This window comes from Jaculus jaculus, chromosome 5, assembly GCF_020740685.1.
Source record: "Jaculus jaculus isolate mJacJac1 chromosome 5, mJacJac1.mat.Y.cur, whole genome shotgun sequence".
Classification (NCBI taxonomy): domain Eukaryota; kingdom Metazoa; phylum Chordata; class Mammalia; order Rodentia; family Dipodidae; genus Jaculus; species Jaculus jaculus.
The window spans coordinates 173375037-173390941 of record NC_059106.1 but is presented as its reverse complement, the minus strand read 5'-3'; the positions used below and the strand labels follow the sequence as shown (position 1 = coordinate 173390941).

The 15905-nt window shown below is 42.7% G+C and overlaps 1 protein-coding gene across 1 annotated transcript in view; it reads left to right on the top strand.

Annotated features, from left to right (window-relative positions):
• Window positions 1-6726: 6726 nt before the first annotated feature.
• The window catches only part of Spdya (speedy/RINGO cell cycle regulator family member A), a 30154-nt gene continuing 20975 nt past the window's right edge, over window positions 6727-15905 (top strand). The window contains exons 1-3 of the mRNA XM_045151215.1: window positions 6727-6958; window positions 8100-8158; window positions 13947-14032. Coding sequence (XP_045007150.1) covers window positions 6727-6958; window positions 8100-8158; window positions 13947-14032 — 377 coding nt within the window. The remainder of the gene's footprint in view (window positions 6959-8099; window positions 8159-13946; window positions 14033-15905) is intronic.

Sequence of the window (15905 nt, the reverse complement as noted above, 5' to 3'; positions counted from 1 at the left end):
CTTAAATAAATATTTAAACCAGATGGCTAACAGATATGAGGCTACAGAAATGGCTTACTGGTTAAGGCACTTGTGTACAAAGCCTATGGATCCATGTTTGACTCCCCAGATCCCACATATGCCAGACACACAAGTTGATGAATACACAAGGTCACACATGGACAGAAAATGGCACACACATCTGGAGTTGGGGTGCAGTGGCTGGAGGCCCTGGTGTGCCTATTCTCTCCACATGAAAAAGATTACAGATAGGAGAGTTGTCCAAAGTGCAATGGGATGGTGGTGCGTACCTTTAATCCCAGCACTCGGGAGGCAGAGGTAGGATCATTGCAAGTTCGAGGCCTCCCTGAGACTACATAGTGAATTACAGGTCAGCCTGGGCTAGAGTAAGACCCTACCTTGAAAAAAACAAAACAAAAAAAAAAATGCAATGGGAGTAATACTTGATGGCTGATTGATTTAAGACACCAGATCTACAGTTTTAAGTTATCCACCTTCCAAGGCTCAGGGTCTATTGCAGAAGAGACGAAAAGAATGTAAGAGCCGAAGGAAGTATAGCACTCCTTATAATGAAATCTTTCAGACACAAAATGGCTTGGATATCCATGACCTCACAGTGCCCGACACTACCTACACAAGACTATCATAATAGGAGGAAAAGGATGACATCAAAATAAGAGACTGAATGAGAGGGGAAGGGGTATGATGGAGAGTAGATTTGTGAAGGAGAAAGTTGGAGGTTTATTGTCTATAATTACGGAAGTTGTAAAAAAAGAAAAGTTTTAAGTGATGAAGAGAGTTCATTCTAAACAAGGGGTGGGCGCTGAGGTAATAGCTGGTAAAGTGCTACATGCTGGAATTGGTGAATGCCTGTTATACCAGATCTTGGGAGGCAGGGGCAGTAGATCTCTGGCTAACTAGCTAAGCACATCTGTGAACTCTGGGTTCACTGAGAGGCACCATTTCAGTGCATAAGGTTCATAACAATTTAGGGAGATACATGAGGTCAAACCATTGACCTCCACACACACATACATGTGCACTTGATTAGCACATGCGTACCTAGCACACACATGCCCAAAATGGAACATCACCATAAGCTGCTTCCCCAATACCTTTGTAAACATTTGTGTGCCCTAGAGTACCTTTACTTGCTTTCCTATACCGTTAATGGGAAAGGCTCAGTGCACCTTATATTTTCGTTCAAGTCTCTACTAGAAAGCTCTTATTGAAGGGTAATGTCCTGTTCTATTCTTCCTGTTCTCTTTGCTTGCTTTGCAGTACAGCAGTGCTCTGGATAGTCACAGCTCAGTACATCCAACTATATATTAGAGGCTGGAAATGGGTAAAAAATATTGATACTTTACAAAGACGGAAAGCTGGGGGCAGCTATTTTCCTAAAGATTGTCGTGATATATTGTTCCCATCTAAAGGCCATGGGGGGGTTAGAAGGCCTCTTTCCCCACCCCCATTAGAAATCAGTTCTTAAATTTGTCCCCTTTTCTTTTGTGATTGTGCTGTGTGAATGTATAAGGGGGAATACACTGCTGAAGAATTGCTGGGAAGCACCACAAGCTAAATTGCTTTTTAAGTGCCATCACAGTGATTTAATGATTTAAATGTGGCCCATTCATCCTGGAATATTAGTAGGGTTACAGCAGAAATAAGCAAAAAGGTTGTGTTGTATCCACAGAAAACAAAGCACACGAAATACTGGAAGATAGGATGGGATGGTGGGCAAGCATTTATGAAGAAGCTACAATTCTGGGCAAAGAGGAGGAGAAATAAAAATTAGCATCCCTGCTGTAGACGAACTTTGGGTTTTGAGCAGCAGTACATTACTCTCCTACAGAAAAAGCCACTTTCCTTCAGTTTGGTGGCTCCTCGCGAGCACACATCGGCGTTTGCTAGCGAGGTGCCCGTCGGAAGCTGGCGCGTGCAGGCGGCGGGGGCGGGGCGTCGGCGCTGGCCCCGCCCCCGGCACGCTCGTGCGCTGATTGGCGCCGGCGGGGCGCGCACCGCCCAGCGTCCTGCGGCTGCGAGCCAACTGCCTGAGGGGCGCGGGCGGAGGCGGAGCGCCGCCGGCCGGTTGGACGCCGCAGGTACCTGGGGCCAGGCGGTGTGTCCGTCCCTCTCGCGGCCAAGGCCGCCCACACGCTTAGTGAGACGCCGGCGGGGCCTCGAGCACGCGCGGGCCGGGACTGCAGGGGAGGAGGCCTGGCCGGGCCGGGCCACCGCGGGGTGAGCGGGAGGCCGGGACGCCGCGGCCTGCGAGGATGGAGTCACCGCGCACGCGTGCTGCCCGCCGGCGGTGAGCGTGTGAGGCGTGGGCGGTCACGTGCTGGCCGCCGGCAGTGAGCACGTGGCGGCGTCCGAGGTCACGTGCGGCCTACCCTCAGCACGTCAAGCTGTCGGAGGTCACGTGCTGCCAGCCCTCAGTGAGCTCCTCGAGCCGCGAAGGTCACGTGCTGCCCGCCCTCGGCACGTGGAGGCGTCAGAGGTCACGTGCTGCCCCCGGCAGTGAGCGCGTGGAGGCCGCAGGTGCTCCGTGAATGAGCCGTCGCCCGCCCCGCCCCCAGCGCACCGGCTGATGGCGGTGGGCGTCCTCTGCTGTACCTGCCCCGTCACGCCTTTATCAGCTCTTGTTCCCGTTGGTGGGATCGTGTTCTGCGCCCTGCTCTTCACTCGCTGATGGATTAGATCTCTACCCAGATGCAAGCAGTTGAATCAGCGGTGCCCCATACCACCTTACAACGAACCCCTTAGCACCCACCATTGGCTGAGGTCGCCCTGCCTGTCAGGCCCATTTGTCCCGTACAAAGTGTGCGAGGTGGCAAAGGCTGGAGCTCCCAGCTACTGAGGGGCCGAAGTGGGAGAATCGCTTGAGCCTACAGGTGCAAGACCAGACTGGGAAACAGGCCTCCAAAGCTAATTAATTGTGCTTATTTAAAATTTTATTTTTTATTGACAACTTCCATACTTGCAATAAACCATAATTCCCTCCACTCTCCCACCTTCCCCTTCAGAAATCCACTCTATCATATATCCCTTCTCTCCACTTGCCTTTTATTTTGCTGTCGTCATCTTTTCCACCTATTATGAGAGTTTCGTGTAGGTAGTGCTGGACACTGTGAGGTCGTGGATATCCAGGCCAATTTTGTAAGCAGTCCTACCCTTCCTTTGGCTCTTACATTTTTTTCTGCCACCTCTTCTGCAATGGACCCTGAACTTTGGAGGGTGTAATGTAAGACCCCCAAAACGAGGATCCCATGCTCTGCCCGGATATGGCGACACCCCAAATCACTCACGAGAAGCGGTCTAGATGCAAACTGCAAGAGGATTTTATTCCAAGCGCGCTGGGGCCCACAGTCGTACACCGCACAGGGGTAGAGGACTGCAGAGCCCCGAATGCAGGAATGGGACAGTTTTTATAGGGTTTCTAACAAAGCCTGTGCATTAGACCAATCATTTTTTTTAATATCAGGAGCCCGCGGGGTGCGAGCCAGTCAGTTTGTGCCACCCCATAGTTTCTAAGCCAATTAGTTTAATTTGTTCAAGCCCCTCGTGGACCAGTCATTCTCTTATGACCTTGGTGGTCAGCATTTGCACAGGTCGTTGGGTGAGAGTAGCAGAGTGTGGTATCAGCCTCCTATGACCTTGGTGGTCTGAGGCAGGCTGCTACAGCTTATGGTGCGAGCTACTAAGGCTTACAGTGTGGGCTATTAAGGCTTATGGTGCAGGCTATTTACAGAAACCAAATAAGTGGTTCACTTCATTACTTATTTTCCATCCTTGAGGGCTATCTCATGCCCTTTTTACCTAGTTTTATATTAGGGGCGGGCTCTGATATGAGAAGAGGGATTCTTTACTTGCTTTCAACAGAGAGTAAAGCCTGGAGTTTGAGGTATGCAGGGGCCCGCTTAAGCTCCCTTTGGAGTGTGATAGTATTTTTGGGCTTCTGAATTCTTGGGCCTTTCAGTGATAGAGATGTCTGAGGGCTCAACTGTCCTCCATCACTTCTCCTAATTGTGCTTTTTTTTATACCGCAAATCCTCCAGGCAGGATTTGATTGCCCTAGGTAAAGTCAGATGTACAAAGTGGTTCATGTGACTGGGTTTCCTTTGCAAGTGGAAGAGAATCTCTCTCTCCAGGCCTAAATAAAATAAACCATTAAAACAGTTTTTTTGTAAAGTGCCTGGTGACACATGCCTTTAATCCCAGCACTCAGGAAGCAGCGGTGGGAGGATCACCATGAGTTTGAGGCCACCCCGAGATTACATAGTGAATTCCAGATCAGCCTGGACTAGAATGAAATCCTAGCTCAAAGAACCAAATAAATAAAAATAAAAAAGAGGGGACTGGAGAGATCACTTGGTGGTTTAAGCATTTAGCCTGCAAAGCCTAGGAACCCAGGTTTGACTCCCCAGATCCCACATAAACTGGATGATCATGGTGGTGCATGCATCTGGAGTTCATTTGCAGCAGCTAGAGACCCTGACCCACCCATTCTCTCCCCAGCCCCACCCACGTAAATAAATAAATAAAATAAAATTTAGAAACAGAACTGGGCCTGAGAGATGGCTCAGAAACTAGAGTCATTTGTTTGCAAAACCTGTGGACCTGGATTTGATTCTCCACTACCTTAAAGCCAGATACACAAAGTGGCGCTGTAAGTAATTATGTTTACTAATCCCCATTAGAACACCAAATTAAGCATTTGACTGATAACTTAATGGGTTAACTTTATTTCAAACTTTTTTTTTTCAAGCATGCCCAACATACTGGCCTTTTTAAAAAAAGTTTTTTGAAGGGTTTTTGTTGTTTGTTTTTATTTATTTATTTGAGAGCGACAGAGCAAGAAAGAGGCAAAGAGAGAGAATGGGCGCACCAGGGCTTCCAGCCACTGCAATCGAACTCCAGACGCTCTTTTTTAATTTTTTTAACTTTATTTTTATTTATTTGAGAGGGAAGGCGAGAATGGGTGTGCCAGGGCCTCCAGCCACTGTAAACGAAGTCCAGACACATGCACTCCCTTGTGTATCTGGCTTACATGGGTCCTAGGGAATTGAACCGAGGTTCTATAGCTTTGCAGGCAAACTCCTTAACCGCTAAGCCATCTCTCCAGTCCCCAGACTGGCTTTTTATTAATGAGAGAGAATTGGTACAGGGGGCTCCAACCACTGTAATTGAACTCCAAACGCGTGCACCACTTTCTACACATGTGTGACCATGCATCACCTTGTGCGTCTGGCTTATGTGGGATCTGGAAAATCAAACATGGGTCATTTGGCTTTGCAAGCATCTTAACCACTAAGCCATCTCTCTAGCCCTATTTCAGACCTTAATAGTTCATAGCACTGTATATTCACTTGCACTTACAGTCAGCAATTCATCTTTTTTTAAAATTTTTTTGCTTATTATTTATTTATTTAAGAGTGACAGAGAAAGAGGGAGAGAGAGAATGGGCATGCCAGGGCTTCCAACCACTGCAAACAAACTCCAGACATGTGCGCCCCTTGTGCATCTGGCTAACGTGGGTCCTAGGGAATTGAACCTCAAATCGGGGTCCTTAGGTTTCACAGGCAAGTGCTTAACTGCTAAGCCATCTGTCCAGCCCAGCAATTCATCTTTTTTAAAAAAAAATTATTTAGTGCTGGAGAAATGGCTTAGTGATTAAGGTGCTTGCCTGCCAAGCCAAAAGACCCAGGACCCACATAAGCCAGATGCACAAGGTGGCACATGCATCTAGAGTTTGCTTGCTAGAGATCCTAGTGTGCCCATTCTCTCTTTCTCTATATCTGCCTCTCTTTCTGTCAAATAAATATTTTTAAAACTTATTTATTTGGGAGTGAGAGAGAAAGAGGAAGATAGAGAATGGGCACACCAGGGTCTCTAACCACTGCAATCAAACTCCAGACGCATGTGCTCACCACCTTGTGCATCTGGCTTCCGTGGATTCTGGCAAATCGAACCTGGGTCCTTAAGCTTCACAGGCAAGCACCTTAACCACTAAGCCATCTGTACAGCTCATGGTCAGCAACTCAGATAAGATGGTCACAACTTAAAAATTAGGTCAATTTATGAACATCCTCCAAAGCCATACACTATTTCTTTGCTAAAATCGTTTTCATAAATAACCAATAAATGCTTATTGAAAATGGAAACTGCAGTCAAGGAAAAAACTTAACAGGAAAAAGGAACACTACAAAGAGAAAATAAAAACTTTCAGTTTGATTTTGAGTTCCAGAATAGCCAAAGCAATATGGCATATTGACTTATTTGGGAAGAGGAAGGGTATCACTTGCCAAAGAAAACACAACTTTTCTAAGCACTGAACTTGATAAATGCAATTTATAATGTTATTCAATGTCACAAATAATATTTTTTTATTTATTTCAGAGAGAAAGGTAGAGAAAGAATTGGCTTGCCAGGGCCTCTAGCCACTGCAAACTCCAGATGCATGTGCCAACTTGTGTATCTGACTTATGTGGGTCCTGGGAAATTGAACCTGGGTCCTTCGGCTTTGTAGGCAAGCGCCTTAACTGCTAAGCCATCTCTTCATCCCTTATGTATTTTTTCTTATTTTTCCCAATAATATTTTTAATAGCAAGATCAGTAACATTATGCAACCACATCTGATGATATCCAGTTATTGTTTATATAGAAGTGATTGAATGTGATAAATAATTGCATATTTTATCTCTACAGGAATCTTGGAAAATCAAAATGCGACACAATCAACTGTGTTGTGAGACACCACCTACTGTCACTGTTCATGTAAAGTCAGGTTCTAATAGAGCCCATCAGCCTAGAAAACCCATTAACCTGAAGCGTCCCGTTTATAATGATAGCTGGCAAGCATCTGAAAGAAATGCACAAAACAACAAATCAAAACGTCCAAAAGGTCCTTGTCTAGTTATACAGCGTCAGGAAATGACTGCTTTCTTTAAATTATTTGGTAGGTTTAAGATAGTTTAACAATATAACTATAAAGTACTTAAAATTAGGATGTAAGCGTCATTATGAATGATGTATGAAATGTAAGATCATTATGAAAATAATCAAAGAATATCTTATTTTCTGCGTCAATTTCCCTCCAACCCAAATTTTTTGTTTTTACCTTTTCAAAATTCTGTGACTTTGTTTAGCTTGCTTATGAATTAAAAATTGAGATTCATGTCTAGGCTATTTAAAAACCAAGTGTCAGGTGTATACTTTGAGCAATTCAGATTAGTATGAGTGTTTTTTTGTATATGTGTCTTGATTTTGGTTTTTTGAAGTAAGGTCTCATTATAGACCAGGCTGACCTAGAAAACTCTCTGTAGACTCAGGATGGTCTAGAATTCACGGCGATCTTCCTACCTCTGCCTTCCAGGTGCTGGGGTTATAGACGTGCAGCACCATGCCTGACTAATACGAGTTTTGGGTGGCCTAAAGTAAATAGTCCATACAGACTCAGATGAGCTACCCAACCCAGTTTGTCTAAGCCTGAGGGATTTTCCAGGACATTCACAGCTAAAACCTAAAAGAGTGTTAGTCTCCTTTTGGGAATACTGTTAAAAATTAAGAATAATTTATCACCATGCTCAGATTACAAAATTAAGTTTGAACTTACTTAGTACATGAGACTTTGTTGCATTTCTTAACAAGCAGGCAGGTAGAAACTTCTTCAGAGGTTATTTGGAGGTGCAGTAGAAGGTAGACAGATTAGAATAAGGTGTGGATGGGGTCTGATAAACATTTGTGAGGATGAGTCAGTTAGGCTCCACAGTTTGGTAGCTGCAGGCTGCAGTCTTTCTTGTCTGTAGAGGAAGGGCCATGGAGGCAAAACAGCTCAGATGTGAAGAAAAGCGAACTTAAAAGAGGAACTAGCCAAGCACGTTGCACATGCTGAAGTAGGAAAGTAAGATCACTATGAGCTCATGGCTACAGTTCTTACAATAGTGAACACACTAAAAAACCAACAACTACTCACAACATTGGCCCAAGCAAAATGTTTGATTTCTGACATCACTTCTAGTCTTGTCATATAGAATTTATTTCTTCAGAAGGAAACATTACATTTTTAAAAGATAAGTCACGGCTGTCTTTTGTTGTAGATGATGATCTAATTCAAGATTTCCTGTGGATGGACTGCTGCTGTAAAATTGCAGACAAGGTAAATCTGGTACTGGTGTAGTCATTAACCAATCACTGCTATCAATAGACCATAGGAACTATGGGATCCTACAAGAATGATCTTTTTTTTTTTTTTTCAAGCTAGGTCCCACTCTGGCCCAGGCTGACCTGCAACTAACTCTGTAGACCTAGGCTGGACTTGAACTCACAGCGATCCTCCTAATTCTGCTTCCTGAGTGCTAGGATTAAAGGCATGTGCCATCATGCTCGGCTTTCTGTCTTATTAACTAAAGCGAGTCAGGAAAACTGCCTATGTTACTCCTTCAAAGCTGAAAGCACAGAGCATAGATTTAGCAAATATTGTTAATTAGATTTAAATAACCTTAAGTCCATATCTGTTTGCTTGAAAACAAGAATCAACATACACTTCATGTTTTTCAAACACATTTTCACTATATGTATCAGGTTTACCTCAAACTTACAATCCAGCCTCAACCTTGTGAGTTCTGCTTGACTAGACTCAATTTTGATAAATTTTTATCAGATTTATTACGTTTTATCAGTGTTATAAAAATATTCTGAGACGTACTCTGTTAAGGCAGTCTCATACATTTAAGTATTTTGTAAATAATCCAGACAAAACATCCCAATAATTTTCTTTAAACTATTTTAAAAAAAAAATCTAAGAGGGAGAGTGAGAGCAATCAAGGGCATACCAGGGCCTCTTGCCACTGCAAATGAACTTCAGATACATGTTCCACTTTGTGCATCTGACTTTACATGAGTATTGAATCAAAGCCTGGCCAGCAAGCACCCTTCACCACTAAGTCTTCTCTCCAACCCATAAACTCTACTTTTTATCATTAGATTTAATAGGTATAAAATTTCCAATAGCACGGATAATCTCAATTTCAGTATTGGCCTCCTCACCATTGGATAACAACCAGCACCTATCACAGACCATATTATGTGGACCATCTGAAAAAACTGAGAACTGCTCTGGAGAGATGGCTTAGTGGTTAACTGCTTGCCTGTGAATCCTGGGACGCCGGTTCAAGGCTTGATTCCCCAGGATCCATGTAAGCCAGATGTACAATGTGGCACATGCTTCTGGAGTTCATTTGCAATGGCAGGAGGCCCTGGTACACCCATTCTCTCTATCTGCCTCTTTCTCTCTCTGTCTGTCACTCTCAAGTAAATAAAAAATTTTAAAAAATTTGAAAAAAAACTGAGAACTATTCTGTAAAATAGAGCCTATATTCTTTTTGAGTAGCATACAAAGAAATGGGTTTCATTGTGACATCTCTATACATTATACTTTGTTTTCAGCCCCCATTACCCTACTATCTTCCCTCTTCCAAACAATAACCTTACAGGGTAAAATTAGTCTAATGTGTTCTTTATTTAAGTAATGCCATTTCACAGAATGTCTAATTTATTGGAACAGTAATTTTCCATGGTTTATTATAGGCACAAATTTATTTCATTTGTTTCTATGCTTTGAATCAGTTGTACAGTTACTGTCTCACTTTCATAGATACCATTTAAGATGGGGCAGTTATATAGAAAGTTTAGCATAACTTCACAACAGAAAAGTGAATGGAAGTTTACTTTAAGTTAGTATTAAGTTAGTACTGAAGTGAATGTTTTATTTTATGCTGAATATGGTAAGAGACTTTAAATTTTTTTTATTTATTGGAGAGAGAGAGAGAGAGAAAGAGAGAGAGAGGCAGTTAGAAAATGGGCACACCTGGGTCTCTAGCCACTACAAATGAACTCTAGATGCATGCACTACCTTGTGCATCTGGCTTTACATGGGTTTTGGGGAATCAAATCTGGGTCCTTAGGTTTTCAGGCAAGCACCTTAACCACTAAGCCATCTCTCCAGCACCAGAGACTTTTTTATTTTAATTTTTGAAATATTTTAGAAAATCTACACATTATAGTAATACAAAAGCCCTTAATGTGCTTCTCAACTAGGTACAGCATCATCATCTCATGACCATTTTTGTTTCTTTTAACTCTTTTCTCCAAGAGACTGGATTATTTTGAGGCAAATCCCAGGCATCTTAACCTTTTATCATAAATACCTTATATATATATATATATATTTTTTTTTTTGAGGTAGGATTTCACTCTAGCTCCAGCTGACCTGGAAATCACTATGTAGTCTTAGGGTAGCCTCGAGTTCACAGCGATCCTCCTACCTCTGCCTCCCAAGTCCTGGGATTAAAGGTGTGTGCCACCATGTTTTGTTTTTTAAATATTTATTTTATTTATTTGAGAGAGAGAGAAGGAGAATGGGCATACCAGGGCCTCTAGCTACTGCACATGAATTCCAGATGCATGCTCCACCTTGAGAATCTGGCTTATATGGGTCCTGTGGAATCAAATCAAGGTCCTTTGGCTTTGCAAGCAAGTGCCTTAACTGCTAAGCCATCTTCTCCAGCCCTGTTTTGTTTTTTTGAGGTAAGATTTCACTCTAGTCCAGGCTGACTTAGAATTCACTATGTAGTCTCAGGGTGGCCTCCAACTCATGGTGATTCACCTATCTCTGCCTCCCAAGTGCTGGGATTAAAGGCGTGCACCACCATTCCCAGCCAAGTATTTTTTTTAATGTTTTTACTTATTTAATTTACTTATTAGAGAGAGATAGATTGAGAGAGAGAGAGAATGGGCACGCCAGGGCCTCCAGCCACTACAAACTCCAAACACATGTGCCCCCTGGTGCATCTGACTTACATGGGTACTGGGGAATTGAACCTGAGTTCTTAGGCTTCACAGGCAAGTGCCATAACCCTGAATCCATCTCTCTAGCCCCAAATGGCCATGTATTTTTTAAATGTAGTCTTCTAGCAAGGCATAGTGACACACGCCTTTAACCCTAGCACTCAAGAGGCAGAGATGTGAGTTCAAGACCAGCCTGGGACTATAGAGTGGGTTCCAGGCCAGCCTAGGCTAAAGTGAGACCCTGCCTTTAAATTAACAGTAATGCTATGTCAAATACCCAGTTTCTGTGAAGTTGTGGTAAACATTACAGGTTAAGTGCATTAAAGTTGATGAACAGCAGGGGGCATTGTTTGAAAAGTAACTAACCAGTACTATGTAGATTAACAGTATTTCAAGAAGGGAAAACTTGGAATCATCTTGTCCTTTCCTGTGATCATGGAATACCTAAGTATGAGAGAGAAAATAGTACATTAATATTATAATTTGGAGCCGGGCGTGGTGTCTAACCTGAACAGTTAGTTCCTGGCATATGTTATAATAACATGCTAACCATGTATCTTTCTAGTAATACATTTAAAATGTGTTTTTGGGCTGGAGAGATGGCTTAGCGGTTAGGCGCTTGCCTGTGAAGCCTAAGGACCCCGGTTCGAGGCTCGGTTCCCCAGGTCCCATGTTAGCCAGATGCACAAGGGGGCGCACGTGTCTGGAGTTCGTTTGCAGAGGCAGGAAGCCCTGGCACGCCCATTCTCTCTCTCTCCCTCTATCTTTCTTTCTGTGTCTGTCGCTCCCAAAATAAATAAATAAATAAATTTAAAATGTGTTTTTTTCATGAAAATTGAACTATGCTATTATAATTTCTGAAGTGAAGTCATTTTCGGGCTGGAGAGATGGGTTAGTGGTTAAGGTGCTCGCTGGCAAAGCCAAAGGATCCAGGTTCAATCCCCAATACTCACACAAAGGCACAGGTATCTGGAGTTCATTTGCAATGGCTAGAGATCCTGGTGTGCCCATTTTCTCTCTCTCTCTCTCTCTCTCAAATAAATAATAAAAAAAAAAAGTTAAAGAGGTAAATATGAGAGTGAAGGGTATAGTTCAATGGTTAAGAATGTGCTTAAGCCAGGCGTGGTGGTGCACACCTTTAATCCCAGCAGAGGTAGGAGGATCACTGTGAGTTCAAGGCCACCCTGACACTACCTAGTGAATTCCTAGGCTAGAGGGAGACCTTACCTTGAAAAACCAAAAAGAAAAGGAAAAAAAAAGTGTGCTTAGCATGCACAAGGCCCTAGGCTTAATCCCTAACACTTAAGGAAAAACAAGTGACTATGGATATCTGTAACTAAAGGAGTTCAGATAAGAATTTTATATATATGCACATAGAGGGGTTTTTTTTGTTTCTTTGTTTTTTGGGTTTTTTTTTTTTTTTTTTATGTTTTTCAAGGTAGGCTGACCTGAAATTCACTCTGTATTCTCAGGGTGACCTCAAACTCACGGCAATCCTCCTACCTCTGCCTCCTGACTACTGGAATTAAAGGTGTGTGGCATCATGCCTGGCTACACATAGAGATTTTTTAAATCCATCAAAATCGTAATTGGTGAGTCTAGGTAAAAGAATTGTTATATCACTATTATTTCTACTTGTATATAGGTGTTTTGTTTTTGGTTTTTTTTTTTTGTTTTTTTTTTTTGAGACTAGCCCAAAAGACTGGCTTTTTATCCTCTCTCTGTCTTTTTGTTTTTTTGAGGTAGGGACTCACTCTAGCCCAGGCTGACCCAGAATTCACAAGGTAGTGTCAGGGTGGCCTCGAACTCACAGCTATCCTCCTACCTCTGCCTCCCGAGTGCTGGGATTAAAGGCGTGTGCCCCCATGCCCCACACAGCCCATTTTTTTTAATGAGAGAGAGAAAGAATTGGCACGCCAGGACCTCCAGCAATTCCAGTTGAACTAGTGTACCACCCTGTGCACTTGCTTCACTTTGTGCATCTGACTTACATGGGACACCTGCAGAAGTAAACATGAGTCCTTAGGCTTCACAGGCAAGCACCTTAACCACTAAGCCATCTCTTCAGCCCAGATGATTTCAAACCTAGGGCTGGAGAGATGACTTAGTGGTTAAGGTGCTTGCCTTCAAAGCCAAAGGACCAAGGTTCAATTCTCCAGGACCCATGAAAGCCAGATGCACAAGGTTGTACATGTCTCTGGAATGTGTTTGCAGCAGTTGGAGACCCTGGTGCCCTCATATTCTCTCTCTCTCTCTCTCTCTCTCTCTCAAATAAATAAATAAAAATGGAATATTTTTTTTTTAATTATCATCTGAAGCTAGGCAGGGTGGCATATGCCTTTAATCCCAGCACTGGGAAGACAGAGATAGGAGGATCACTGTGAGATTACATAGTGAATTCCAGGTCAGCCTGGGCTAGAGCAAGACCCTACACTGAAAAACAGAAACAAAACCAAAAATTATCATCTGCTGGTTGTGCTGGCACATGCCTCTAATCTGAGCATTTGGCAGGCAGAGGTAGGAGGATCGCTGTGAGCTTGAGGCCAACCTGGAACTACAAAGTAAGACCTTACTTTGAAGAATAAAACAAATATTAAGCCTAAGCTAAAGTGAGACCTTACTTTGAATAGTAAAAAAAAAAATTATCGGGCTGGAGAGATGGCTTAGTGGTTAAGGCACTTGCCTGCAAAGCCAGAGGACCTTGGTTCGATTACCCAGGACCCATGTAAACCAGATGCATAAGGTGGCACATGTATCTGGGTTCATTTGCAATGGCTGGAGGCCATTTTATTCCTCTCTCTCTCTCTCCCTATGTCTTTCTCTCTATCAAATAAATAAATAAAAATAAAATATTTTTCAAAAAAATTATCATCTGTAATAAAATTTAGAAATCTCTTTAGCTAAATATAATAAATTATCAAGAAATATTTTTCACAGTATCAATGGATTTCAGGAAACCAAATATAAGTACTCAAGTGTTTGTATAAGGATAAAAATAATGCCATATTGTTTTATCAGAAAAGTTTAAAGTGAACTACATATAGGAGTTATGTTTATGAAAACTAACATTAATATTAATTTTTAACTTTTTCTTATAGTATCTGTTGGCTATGACGTTTGTTTATTTCAAGAGAGCTAAATTTACTATAAATGAACATACCAGGATAAATTTCTTTATTGCTCTGTAAGTATGCTTTCTACTAAATGATTTTTGTATTACTTATATGTAATTTCTAATAAAACAGAAGCACTCTAAAATGTTATGTAAGGGGAGGGGAGGAAAAGGAAGGAGCAAGCGGGGAAGGGAAGGAAAAGAGAAAAGGAAAGGGGCATACCTCACTGGTACAGCACTTCTCTGGCATGCATGAGGCCCTTGGTTCTATTCCTAGCACAAAAAAAAAAAAAAAAAAAAACAGTAACACCAAAGAATACTTGTACCTAGATACAATATTGTAGTTGGGAGTATATATATATATTTGAGAAAACCTAGAATTTCAGGGCAGACATGCTTAGAATTTTAGCCATTACCCAAAGAAGAGATAGAAAGAGGGACAGGAAAGGTTACACTTTTTTTGTTGTTTTTGTTTTTTTGTGTGTCTTTCAAGGTAGGGTCTTGCTAGCTCAGGCTGACCTGGTATTCACTATGTAGTCTCAGGGTGGCCTTGAACTCATGGTGATCCTTCTACCTCTGCCTCCCAAGTGCTGGGATTAAAGGCATGCATCATCATGCTCAAATAAAGGTTACACTTTTTTGTCTTCTTTGATTTTTCTTTTTAGTTTTTTGAGGTAGGGTCTCACTGTAGCCCAGGCTGACCTTGAATTCACTATGTAGTCTCAAGGAAGCCTCGAACTCATGGCAATCCTTCTACCTCTACCTCCCAAGTGCTGGGATTAAAGGTGTACACTACCATGCTATATTAAGATTATACTTTTTTGCCAGCGTGGTGGCACACACCTTTAATCCCAGCACTTGGAAGGCAGAGGTAGAAGGATCGCTATGAGTTCAAGGCCACCCTGAGATAACAGTGAATTCCAGGTCAGCCTCGGCTAGAGTGAAACCCTACCTCAAAAAAAAAAAAAAAAAAAAGATTATACTTTTTGACTTAGAAATACAAAAGCAGACAGGCTTAGCAATGAAGGTCTGTAAGCAACTACATCGAAAGTTCATCTTGTGGATGTATACATGCATTATCTCATTAAGGGGATATTCCACCCATCTCATTACTGTGAATCAGCCATCCTGAGCAACAGTCTCCTAGCCAGGTGGTTGACATCAAGTATCTTCCTTCATTACTCTCCATTTAATTTACTGAGGCAGTTCTCTCAATTTCACCCAAAGCTGACAGATCCCACCAACCATCTAGACCCTAGGATCCTATCTGTGCTTCCCAAGTACTGGAATTACTGGTGGACTGCCACATCCACCAGGCATTGACATAGGTACTGGAGATCCAAACTTGGTCCTCATGCTTGCACAGCAAGTGCTTTACTACTGAGCCATCTGCCCAGCCCATGTGTGTATGATTTTAAGCTAGGAAACTATACTTTAAAAAAAATTAGAGGGCTGGAGAGATGGCTTAGCGGTTAAGCGCTTGCCTGTGAAGCCTAAGGACCCCGGTTCGAGGCTCGGTTCCCCAGGTCCCACGTTAGCCAGATGCACAAGGGGGCGCACGCGTCTGGAGTTCGTTTGCAGAGGCTGGAAGCCCCGGCGCGCCCATTCTCTCTCTCTCTCTCCCTCTATCTGTCTTTCTCTCTGTGTCTGTCGCTTTCAAATAAATAAATAAATAAAAATTTAAAAAAAAGATTAGAGCCGGGCATGGTGGCACACATCTTTAATCCCAGCACTTGAGAGGCAGAGGTAGGAGGATTGCCATGAGTTCAAGACTACCCTGAGACTACGTAGTGAATTTCTGGTCAGCCTGGGCTACATCAAGACCCTACCTTGGAAAAAAAATTGGGAGCCGGGTGTGGTGGTACACGCCTTTAATCCCAGCACTTTAGAGGCACAGGTAGGATTGCCTTGAGTTTGAAGCCACCCTGAGACTACATTAGTGAAT